The 12,957-nt window shown below is 27.9% G+C and overlaps 1 protein-coding gene across 1 annotated transcript in view; it reads right to left on the bottom strand.

The window, feature by feature from the left end:
* LOC108721306 (uncharacterized) overlaps window positions 1–10,513 on the bottom strand; it is a 37,211-nt gene extending 26,698 nt beyond the window's left edge. The window contains exons 1-4 of the mRNA XM_018445794.1: window positions 10,257–10,513; window positions 9,697–10,012; window positions 6,836–6,991; window positions 357–451 (exon numbers count right to left, since the gene is read on the bottom strand). Coding sequence (XP_018301296.1) covers window positions 357–451; window positions 6,836–6,991; window positions 9,697–10,012; window positions 10,257–10,513 — 824 coding nt within the window. The remainder of the gene's footprint in view (window positions 1–356; window positions 452–6,835; window positions 6,992–9,696; window positions 10,013–10,256) is intronic.
* Window positions 10,514–12,957: the final 2,444 nt, after the last annotated feature.

The following is a 12,957-nucleotide window of genomic DNA, read 5'->3' as shown; positions in this document are numbered from 1 at the left end:
TGCATTCCTCATTAGTAAATGCTTGGATTTTTATTATCACACTGAAAAAAAGGATTGGCTGCTGCAGCAAATTAGATGGTAAAATATATGACATAGCATTTTTAATTGGTTGCAGCAGCCAATTTTTGGTTGTGTTAGCCTATCGAAATCCTATACTGATATTGTGGATAGGCTAACGCAACCAAAAATGGGCTGCAGCCAATTAAAAATGCTATGCCATATTTTATCATCTAATTTGCAGCAGCAATCAATCTTTTTTTTCAGTGCATAAAACTAAAAAATCTAGTTTTTCGCGATCTATAATATCGGCGATTTGATATAAAATTTAATATTACATACGCGACGCGTTGTCTTACCGACGATGTATCCATAGGCTAGCCAATTTGACAAACGTCAAACTGTAATCTAAAGTTAAAGACAAGCCATCGATAAGATTTGGGAACTCGCTGATCTTGAAGTGCTCAAGTATGTACAGATATTGAAAATACTGTATAATCAATATACTTGACATAAAAATCAGCCAATAAAAAATGGAATACGACACTTCCGGCCATACACCAAGCAGCCGAAGGCTGAATTTCAGCGCCGGACTAACGGTACTCTTGGCTACCATTCGTTGATAATTTAGAAACGCGAAGATGAAGATTAACACATTTGTCTGCTGTGACTAGGAAAGAACTGACAGGACAGTAACAATTTTTCCAAGTGCATCCCCACGCGCACGCGGTATGTCCCCACTCATGTGAATACGGACCAATCATCAATCGCAGTTATACATCGTATAAATATAACAACAATTTGAGGAAGAATAATTCGTAGCATTATCTTGTACGGTCATTCTATATTCCTTGTACAATTTAATATGTACCTTTATCATGAAGTAACAAAAAATTGTGCATTGAACCATTTCTTCCTACTAATAATGCCATGTTGTGGACAAAAAAAACGGATGTACGCCATTTTTCAGATATCGTAATAATTGTTGAACGTAGGACAGTTTGAAAGTTTATAATTACGGCTTAGGTATTCTCAATGACGGAAATGAATTGTATTCGTGCATCGATCGTGAACTTTTATGATGACAAGAACGAAAAAAACATCTTATATCCCTCTGATGTAAACTCTCACAATATAATGAAAAATAATTTCCTCTAATAACGTAAATATTGAATTTTCTCAGAGCACATGTACAAAGAAAATTCAAAGAACTGAAATCAACTGAACGTCTTATAAAAGTTCGGTTATACAAACATAAAAAAATAGATGTACTGACATAAACTGCACATGTTTAAATCTAGATAGAATAAAGTCTTGATAATTGTTACGTTCCATGCAAAGCTAAATTGCGCTTTTTCTCTATTTCTCTTTCTCTTCTTTCTAAGTCTAAGAAAATATTTTAAAATACAAAATTAAAGTGGAGGAAAAGATAGACATGAAGATTGAGATTAAATCAATTTTGATACAATTCTATATTGTGCATTTATAAGCAAAATAAAAATTTAATCTCTATCATTTTATCAAAAGTAGTTTAATAATAACAATTCTTTACGTATTAACATTTTACATTAATAATAGTAAATAACACTGAGATTTTAACAAATCGCTGTTTGTGATGAATATCAATACATAGCGTGTAAAATAGGTACGTATGGTGCTGATAGTTTTAAAAAAAAGATCTAAAGAAGATTTTAAAAATTATTTTACATACTTGTACTTTTTGTGAATGTCAAAAAGGTTTATTTAACTAGAAATAAAATTATTCCAAAAGCTTACATTCGTGAAAGTTTCCAAAAATAAATTTGTAATTCTCCCTGCTGTAACCATAAGTCGTTTTTTGAGATCTCCATATTATAATCTTATAATTTATAATTTTCTTCTGATTTGACTGTAAATCATACCACTATGATTCATATGCTGCGTCGGCGATTGATTTGCTCTGAAATAATGCAAAAGACACAAGAAATATAACAAATAACGTTATTTATAGTTTTTCCTTACTGAATATCAAATATAATTTGTATAAAAGTCTTTGTATAAAAGTATCAAAGTTTTCTTACTATTATAAGTTCATCAGTAACAAAAGTTGAAAAAGTTGAAGGGTAAAAAAGATGTATATTGTTTATTATAAAATATAAAAGTTGTGAAGAGAGCTATGGAGTAGCAGTATAAAATCTTTAGAACATAATTAAAAATATTAATATAATAAACTATTTACAATACTTTTGTTTATAAAATAAAAGAAATCATATACCCGAAATAAATAACTAGTTTATTTGCATAGTATTGAGCTTAAAATAACATTTGACTTATTTTACATTTAAAATACTTATCATTATTATTATTAGGAGAGGCGCCCAAATTTAAATTTTTATTTTAATTACACGCCCAAGTGATCATCGAGGCATGCGCGAGTGTGACCTGCATCAGGGTCTCTATTTTTGAAAAGAAACGTATACGAAAAGCTAGGAAAATATTATACTATATGTAACGTATACTATAGTATTTCTCTAATTTTTCGTATATGTTTCTTTTCAAGAATAGGAGCCCGAGTAAAGTTTCGTAATGTGTACTTTCTTGAGAAAATTTGCAATGGTAGACTAACTGACGCAAAGTTCGGTAAGAGATACAGACATAAGCAAAGATCATCTAATGTGAGACAATGCATAATTGTTAAATTTCTTATTAGAAAAAAAAGAGTGAAACCCTTGAGATATGCATTTCAAAATGAAAGCAATATCTCACACTGTAATGTGTTGATCAGCATAAACAAGCTTATCAATTTGGTTAGCATTCTCTACCGTTGTCGGTGTTCTTAGGTGCCAAGGATGCGGTTTATTCTGAACATTGTCGATCTTCTTCGAAAGTCTTATTCCATATAAATACTATATAAATGCTCCTGTCTAAACATTCCCTCGTTATGTGCTTTTATCCTTGTACATATTTCCGAAGATTTGTTTCTTCTTTGATAAGAAATTCAATTATTACGTATTGTTCCACATTTGAATTTCTTCTTCGCTCATATCTGCTGCTTCTACCGAATGTCGCACTAATAATGTTACCAATTTTTTCAAGAAAGCACACATTCCACAACATAATATGATGCGAACCGCACCTGCACATACTGATGTCACATACTGCCGTTAAACAACATTTATTTAAATAAAAATAATATTTATAAGGTGACTTGCTAGAGTAGAAATTAATGCGTTTAGAATAATGAGCGACCACGCGTTTAACATCGATTGTAGAAATAGAATTATGACCAGCAGCTCAAAAATTAGTGAATGTCGAGTTTCAAAGAGAAATTGTACCTTAATGGGAAACTGCCGCAAAGTATCATTGTAATTTCCGGACAAATGTACAAAACGAATTGCGTAACGTGACTCAAAAAATACAACACCGCAGCAATTATATTAATGCTAAACATAATATTAGAACAAAAATGCGATAAATTAATTTTAATTGTCATTACATACAAATGTTGATCAATATAGATGCAATTTCGCCAATCATTATCCATAGCAGTTAGAAGTTGATGAATGACTCTGTAATGTGTTATTCTAATTGATAGATATCTTGACAGAGATGGTATCACCTATGCAAGGCTCTATAAATCGTTAGTATCGTCTATCATACGAGACCGTATTACTCAAATTAAAGTTTAAAATTAGATAGATTTAAGACACGTTTTGTTTATAGAAGATCTAACCGCGATTATAAATATAATAAAAAACTGATACTAGTACTTAATACTTTTTATATCTCAAATAAGACGAGATTAGATAAAGCTGAAGTTTAGAACAATGTCTTATCAACGTATCCAAAGACTGATTATTTTAAAAATTGTTAAGCTGTAATTTGAAGCCACGGATAAGCTATCAACGAGATTCGAAAGTTCGCTGGTCTTGAAGTGTTCGAATACATATTGATGTTGGAAGTACAGTACAATCAGCATGCTAAATATATAAATTAGCCAATATGCAATACGATACACCCGGCCACACACCAAACAGTTGAAGGCCGGTCTTCAGTAACAGACTCACAGTACTCGTTCGTAATCAGTACGAAGAACACGAGGAAATGAAGATCAGTATCGGCACATTTATCTGGCACTCCGGTTTAAGAAAGAACTGAAAGAATACTGACGGTTTTTTTAAATGCAACCCCATACAGTCTATCCCCACCCTCGTAAGTATGGATCAATCGTCATTATATATAGTGTATAACATAAATCGAGATAAAGTTCATTTTTTTATGGACATCCTATAATTTTCTATTAATAGTCTAAGAACGCTAATATTCTAATATCCATAAAATAACAAAGATATCGGACTTATCCGCTAAATTTATAATTCGATGCGTAATTGTTAGTTCCATTTTTTTACGAACTTGTCTCTTAGCAACACTTCTTCGAAAAATAAATAAATGTCTATTATGTTCTGTACATATACAGCAAAAGTCATTAAATTTATAGCAGAATGACAATTACATGTTATGTATTCTATGCAAATGGAACTGAATTATATTCGTGCAGTTTTCAAAGAAATAATGTGAGGACAAAACAACAAAATAGGGACGAAATGACGAATATCCCTTACTGCTTCTAAGAATGATATTATGCATCCTCACCTAAGAAAGATATTTTTAAATTAAAAAAAATTGTTCAGTTCAAGTCATAAACATTTAGTTTCAAATATGCTTGTATCCAACAGAATACGTCTATACATACTGAATGCAACTCGTTAATAAAGGATCAATATCCAAAATCATCACATTCTCCGCAGAAATATCCTTTTCCCTGCAATAAAATTTAAGTGCTAAAAATCGATAGTCAAATACATTGTTGCCTTTTTTCCGTGATTCTGATTGATTTTTTCGCTTTGTATTGCGAAAATAACTCAACACATGATGTTTTGACAACTCATAAAAATTAGATTATTATAAGTGTATAAATATATAATATTAAAAGTTAAATAGCACGCGCGCGTAGCACGGGTGTGTTGTCTAGTGAGTAAAAATATACAGTATAATATAATAATATTAAGTTAACAAAAATTATTCACTTTTATATCAGTTTTTTACATTAAAAACAATTTTTCATTTAAGTAATTTATTTACTGGTAACTAATAAATAACAGATATTATCTGTTAATAAGAATTTATATATATATAATTCTAAATAATTTAAAATTAATATAAATATATAAAAAGGCTTAATAAAAGTAAAATTCAAAAGTTAACAGAACAGGAGCAAAGAGCCAAATTAGATAATTTTTGCTGAAATGAATAAATTAATATCTAAACATGTATAAACAATAACAAACGTTTTGAATTGTCAATGAAATGTCATCCCCATTGTCAGTGTTACGATTAAAAATTTTAATGATATTGATCACATGTAGCCAACACGCATGTGATTGATAGTCAAAGAATAAAAGAGAATTCTAAAAAATTATGATTTTTATAATTCTTTTATTTTCTTCGGTTACATATATTCAATAGCACATTCAAACTTTCAATCGTAACACTGAGAATTTTCATTAAAGTGAGACGTTTAAGTCAGAGTGAAACGTTTGTCATTTATATGTTTAGATATTAAATTATTCATTTGAGCAAAAAACATTTAGCTTGACTTTTTAACTATTATTCTATTGATTTTTCAATATAATCTAATTCTAAATTAAGTAACATTTTTTACTTATTGACTTACACTAATTTTATTACTATTTCAACAAATGTCTACCGTAATTTTATTTGGGTCAATATAAAGCATTCATGACAGATATATATGATACTGATGTTTTTATGACCTAAAAGAGTAGAAATATTATAATATTAAAAGTTAAATAGCACGCGCGCGTAGCACGGGTGTGTTGTCTAGTGAGTAAAAATATACAGTATAATATAATAATATTAAGTTAACAAAAATTATTCACTTTTATATCAGTTTTTTACATTAAAAACAATTTTTCATTTAAGTAATTTATTTACTGGTAACTAATAAATAACAGATATTATCTGTTAATAAGAATTTATATATATATAATTCTAAATAATTTAAAATTAATATAAATATATAAAAAGGCTTAATAAAAGTAAAATTCAAAAGTTAACAGAACAGGAGCAAAGAGCCAAATTAGATAATTTTTGCTGAAATGAATAAATTAATATCTAAACATGTATAAACAATAACAAACGTTTTGAATTGTCAATGAAATGTCATCCCCATTGTCAGTGTTACGATTAAAAATTTTAATGATATTGATCACATGTAGCCAACACGCATGTGATTGATAGTCAAAGAATAAAAGAGAATTCTAAAAAATTATGATTTTTATAATTCTTTTATTTTCTTCGGTTACATATATTCAATAGCATATTCAAACTTTCAATCGTAACACTGAGAATTTTCATTAAAGTGAGACGTTTAAGTCAGAGTGAAACGTTTGTCATTTATATGTTTAGATATTAAATTATTCATTTGAGCAAAAAACATTTAGCTTGACTTTTTAACTATTATTCTATTGATTTTTCAATATAATCTAATTCTAAATTAAGTAACATTTTTTACTTATTGACTTACACTAATTTTATTACTATTTCAACAAATGTCTACCGTAATTTTATTTGGGTCAATATAAAGCATTCATGACAGATATATATGATACTGATGTTTTTATGACCTAAAAGAGTAGAAATAAGAAGATCATGTTTGATCTACAAATTATATTTATGCATAAAAATATAAATAGCAGGTTCATAAAATATATATATATATATAAGCAAATTAAAATAATTTTCTAAAAATTAAATGTCCAAAAATTTTTAAAATTACGTTTGTATAAGTTTCGAATGACATATCCATTATTTTTCCTGCCGATATGGTCAGTTGTTTCTGAGATCTTATTATTATTAGCATTAACATTTTACTCTGATGTGACGGTAAATCATACCACGGCAATTCGTATGCTGCATTGACAATTGATTTACTCTAAAAGCAAAAATAGACAAAAGCAATGGCTTCTTGCTAGTGATATATATTTATACTACTTATTTAACAGATAAAGTTTTTTGGAGAGGATCCCGTTTGCCTACAAAAACGATTGCCTATAGCTTCGTTTGCACACAGCAATATTGCGCACAGCGTATTGCACACACGACAATATTGTACACAGCACATTGCATACACGACAATATTACACACAGCGCATTACACACACGACAATATTGCACACAACGTATTGCTGTGTGTAATATTGTCATGTGCAAACGAAGTCGTAGGCAATCGTTTTGTAGACAAACGGAGCCCTCCCAAGTTTTTTTTAATTGCTAATATCAGAAAAGTTCTATAAAGATTAAAAAATAAAAAAAAAAGAACAACAGAAAAATTATGACATATAGAAAGAATAAACAAGCATAATATTAAAAATATTTGATTTGTCTACTTCTACCTTTCGAATATAAGAAATCACACAATAAAATGTAAAACAATATATTAAGATTACAGCGATTTTTTATTCTAGCAGAGACTAACAGAGATATCGATATTATATTTAAAAGACGTTATAATATATTTCTGAAGTAATAATGTTATTTATTAAAAACATATTTATTTTAAATAAGATTTGTTTTAAATAATATTTGTATTGTACATTACAATATATTAAAATATTATTGCAAAGAAAAGATGCCATGTATTTCATCATGGCACTATAATTATATAAAATTAAACAATTGTATATATGTGATCTACAACTTCTTACATAAATACTTACTTTGTAATTAAGATGTTCTCCAGTTAAGCAAATGACGAAAACCTCAGACAATATGAGAGCAACAGCAAAAATGGTTTTCGTTACCACAAAAGCACCCATTTCGTTATGAATACTCTAATTCGATGAATACGAAAAAGAATGATATATATGATATCAATCAATGCACATATGTATTGCAGAACTTACAATTATGGCGAAAAATCCTAGACCGCAGATAATTAACGTATCCAAAACAACTTGCATCAACGCAATAAATGAGATAAGATTTTCAATGCTTTTAGAAAATGATATAATTCTATTATGTCTCTCGATCAACATTCTAAATAAAGATACGGTAGATTTATGAAGAGAAATACTTTTAGAAATATTTTTAAACTCATGACACATTATATCAATTTGTCCACTAACATGTAGTACCTAAAATATACTTAAATTTTTGCAAAAGTCATAATTATTTCATATGAAAGAGATTTTCGTGCTATAGAACAATGTGAACATGTTTTGAATACAAGAAATATTTTTTACGTAATGTATTTACACACTTGAAGAAATTCTTCTCGAAAATTATTTGTAGAACTTTTTTTCGGACGCGTGCATCAATTACATTTTTAAATTAGGAAAATAACAATTCTTAAGGTAAATGTACTAGTTTTCTCTAAAAGTAAATCAGTACAATATATTATTAAAAAAACAGTAAATAATCTCTGTGATTATAGCAATTATAAGTATAGCACTGTAAACTAGTAAAATTTTACTCTGAAAGCGTTAATTAGTAATATTAACTATTTCAGTCAATAATATTAGATAACTAGAAACAGTGACTTTAAATTACAAAATAATAAAATAAAGAATATGAATTATTAATAATGTACAATATAAATAATGTATCAACAATATTTGATTTAAATAATTTTTCAATTATTTCCAATGGTTTTTTCGCGAGCCTAATAATATATTTTCAGTTATCACAATTAACCAACTAGCAATAATAATCTTACTATTATAATTTTTTACTCAACAATTTAATATAATATATACAACATATAAAACACGTGTTACAGTTAACAATTACATTATTGAAATAAAAATTATAATCGTAAGGTTACAATACTGTTGGTTGATGTTTGCTGAATATATGTGGGCACTGAACTAAATCGTCACAAAATACGCAAAATACTTAATTTTCACAAGAGGCACTTAATAAATAGCGAATGTATAATGAATTCAAACAGAAGACAGTACATACATTTACGGTCCGTTGAATAAACAACCATAAATAATAACGCATGACTTTTATGGACGTGTCTATTCCTTGTGACCAATAAATTGCTGATTTTATAATAAAATTTCATTTTCACACTGACTATAGTGAGATATAAGATTGAGAAAAAAAGCGTGAGTATTTATATTTTACTGAAGATCAGTAAAATACTCCTTGATTATTAATGAAATCCTATTTTACTGTTTATATTAGTGATATATTTTCAATAGTTTACTTTTACACGGTGAACATAATCCAATTATTGAACGAAATGGTAAACATTTTAAATATTAAGCTTTTAATGTGACTTATATGTGACTTTAAATTGATCAATTTATTATCAAATTTTTATAAACAACGAATTTGGAGTTGTCCATATAATTGAAAACTTAATATTGAAAATTTTGTCATTTTGTCTAATAATTGAATTATGTTCATTAATTGTTCAGTAACTAGTGCATTTACTTTATATAACAAAGTTCTAGAAATTACAACGTAAAATATTATTACGACCGGTTCACTGTAGCTACAAATAAGTTTTAATTCTGCATCATAAATTTCCTTATCACATAAAAATTAATGAAAAATGAATATATACATATAAAATATAATAGTTACCAATGTAGGAATCAATCCATTTACAATAGAAACCATATAGACAAATATTATTATACTATGTAAAAATAATATTGTGAAAACAATCTCAAACATTGGTGATTGTTGAGTATCAAATGGAAGTTGTATCTTCATAGGAAGCGGCCGTAAAGTGATATTTTGATCTTCAGTTGAAAATATGGAATGAATTACATACTCGCCTAAGAAAAAAGGTATCGCAATAATCGTACTAACACTCAATATACTGTTGGAAATAAAATGTGCTAAATTGGCTTTAATTGTCATTATATACAAATGTTTATCCATATTAATGCACTCGCGCCAATCATTATCCATAGCAACCAGGATTTGACGAAAAACTCTGCAATTATTTTAATCTATTAAATATTTCAAATAGAATAATTGTACTTTTTTTCGAGGGACCATCAATGTTGTGTTTAACACTCAAGCTAAAGTTTAGATGATGATATTAATTAAGTCACTTTCGCTTACGGAAAACCAAATCAACGATATGTTATGAAACTGAGAAAAAAATTTGTTTTTTGAACAAGGAATTAGACAAAGTTGAACAAAGTTGAATTACATAGTGTAGTAAAATATCTTACTGGCGACGTATCCACAGATAAATCAATTTGAATACCGTCAAACCGTATGTAAAAGTTAAATTCAAACTGTCATTGAGATTCGAGATCTCGCTGATCTTGAAGTGATTAAAAATGTATAAATACTGAAAGTACTGTATGATCAGTATGCTTGATATAATACTCATACTACGAATGGTAGAATACGAGACACCCGGCCAAATGCCGAATAATTGGAAACCAATTTTCAGTATTGGGCTGACAGTGCTTCTGATTATCATTTGCCAATAGTTTTTAATATGTAAGAAAATAAAGATCAGTGTTTGCACTTCGTTCCATTCTCTAGATAAGAAGTAAATGTGAGACGGTTTATTGTTCATTTCTCCAAGTATATCCCTACTCAATGCATTTCTACGTAAATATGGATCAATCATCATGTATTGTATAGTGTAACAGCAAATGGTGATAAAGCTAATTTTTTATGAACATGTAATTTTCTGTTGATAGTCTAACAACATAAATTACTCGTAAAATAATAAAGACATCTAAGTCGAACTATTGATAAACAAACTCGATGCGTAATTGTCAGTTCTTTTTTCTTGCGAATTTATCTCTTGGCAACGGATTTCCATAGAAAAGAAAAAAAACGTTCACTACAGTTCACATGTATATTGTAAAAATAGATAAATGTACAGCAGAACAACGTACGTTAATTATACATTAGGTATTCTAAGCGAACAGAACTGAATTATAGTCGTGTAATTCGACTTCTGGTCTTCAAAGAAATAATGGGAAGAACGCGACAGAACATAAGCAAAATGACGAGTAATATTCCTTAGTGCTTCCAGGAATGTTATTATGCATTCTTGCTTATAAAAGATATTTCAAAATTGAAAATTATTCAATTGGAAATGTTGTAAATATTTAGTTTAAAATATGCCTACATCCAACGTCATATGCTTATTATACATAGAAGAAATATATAATTTTTTAATAAAGGATTAACGTCCGAAAACTCCGATGGTCTCCCCAAAAAACCTTTTATATATAAATGTATAATGTAATATAGTAATAACAATATACATAAATAAAATTATTTACAACTTTTATATTAATTATTTTATATTAAATATAACTTTTAATTTAAGTAATTTATTCACAAATAACTAATGAATAACAGGTAATAATTGTTAATACCAATTTAATTCTGAATTTATTAGCAATACTTTCTATCCATTGACTTATATTAATTTCGTTTTTATTTTAACAGATATCCATCGTAATTTTGTTCGAATGAAACATTCATGACTGTTTATATGATATTGATGCGTTTATGATCTAAAAGTGACCTTATACGGTTAATAAAACTAATCAGTAATATTGAATCAGTAATACTGATAATATGCATCAATATTTTTAGTATTTTTATAATCTTACACCACATCAGTATTTGTTTAATAATGATGCGTGTAGTGCCGGGAATTCCACAGGGTGCCGACGCACCTGAGATAAGACCTCTCTCGTTATGGAAATAAATTGCAGTCGACTTGTCTTATACAACCGTCTTTATTTAAAAGGTGATTACAAGACCAACAGTTTAGAGTTTCGCGTCCGGTGACTGTTTGTCCTAACCGAATTATAACGATGACAAACAAGTTAACGGATAAACAGAATTTCCATATATGATTCAATATCTTTAATGTCAGATAATTTAAATCTTAACTATTATATTCAAATATTAATTCTTTGATAATTACGAGACAGTATTATTGACAATATATTTTGCTTCAGTTTTACGAACATTATTTATTGCACTGTGACATACTGTGACATTAATCCTAATAAAGCGACATTGATGCTCGAAAATCAAAATCCAGATCACCGTCAGTATTCTACGTCAATCCATCAATATTAACGTACGATCAGTTATATTGTCAATATTTGTTAATGCTGACAGTATTATTTACTGTGCATAGTCATCTTAAAAAAATAGTAGTAAACTTTTATTTTATTTGTAAAGTTCATAATTGAAATAATTAAAAAAAAATTTTTTTAATACTTAAATTATCATTAATTGTATAAATATACTAAATCAAATATGACGCTTAATATGTGCCAGTAATATGGTCTTTTATCCTAGTAGCGTATTCTCATTCAATTGTTAAGTTTGTTGAATACGCCTATTAGCAACGCTATTATGAACGACGAAAGAAAATATCTCTCCGTGCTGGGCGGATAGGCACTTATTCGGCGATATTTAAGAATTAATATCCCGTTAACTATTATGAAAATTACAAAATAATAGATAACAACTCAATTTTGTTCTACTTATTCACGTTATTCTTGGACACACTGAATAAGTGTATATATAATATATATGTACATGTAAAACTTTTTAATTGCTATTAAAATAAAACTTTTTATAATTCTATTTATCCCAGTTATTCATTTTGATGAAAATTTTTATACAATGATACACTTTGTGTAAAAATGTCTAAAAGAGAATGAAATTTGTATATTTAATTTTGAATTATATCTCATTAATAGAGAAATAAAAAAATTGAAACATCATAAAAAAATCGAGATAATTTCAATGAAAAATCAAATGTTTTATAAACATGTTATTTATTTATAAAACATAAACTAGATTTTCAAGAATATTCTCAAAACACATGTGAAAAGGAAATTCAAAATATTAGAATCAGCTACACGTATTACAGAAGTA

This window comes from Mycetomoellerius zeteki, unplaced genomic scaffold (assembly GCF_001594055.1).
Source record: "Mycetomoellerius zeteki isolate Tzet28-1 unplaced genomic scaffold, Tzet1.0 scaffold105, whole genome shotgun sequence".
NCBI lineage: Eukaryota > Metazoa > Arthropoda > Insecta > Hymenoptera > Formicidae > Mycetomoellerius > Mycetomoellerius zeteki.
Note: the sequence above shows the minus strand (reverse complement) of the source record. Positions and strands in the feature narration are given on the sequence as shown.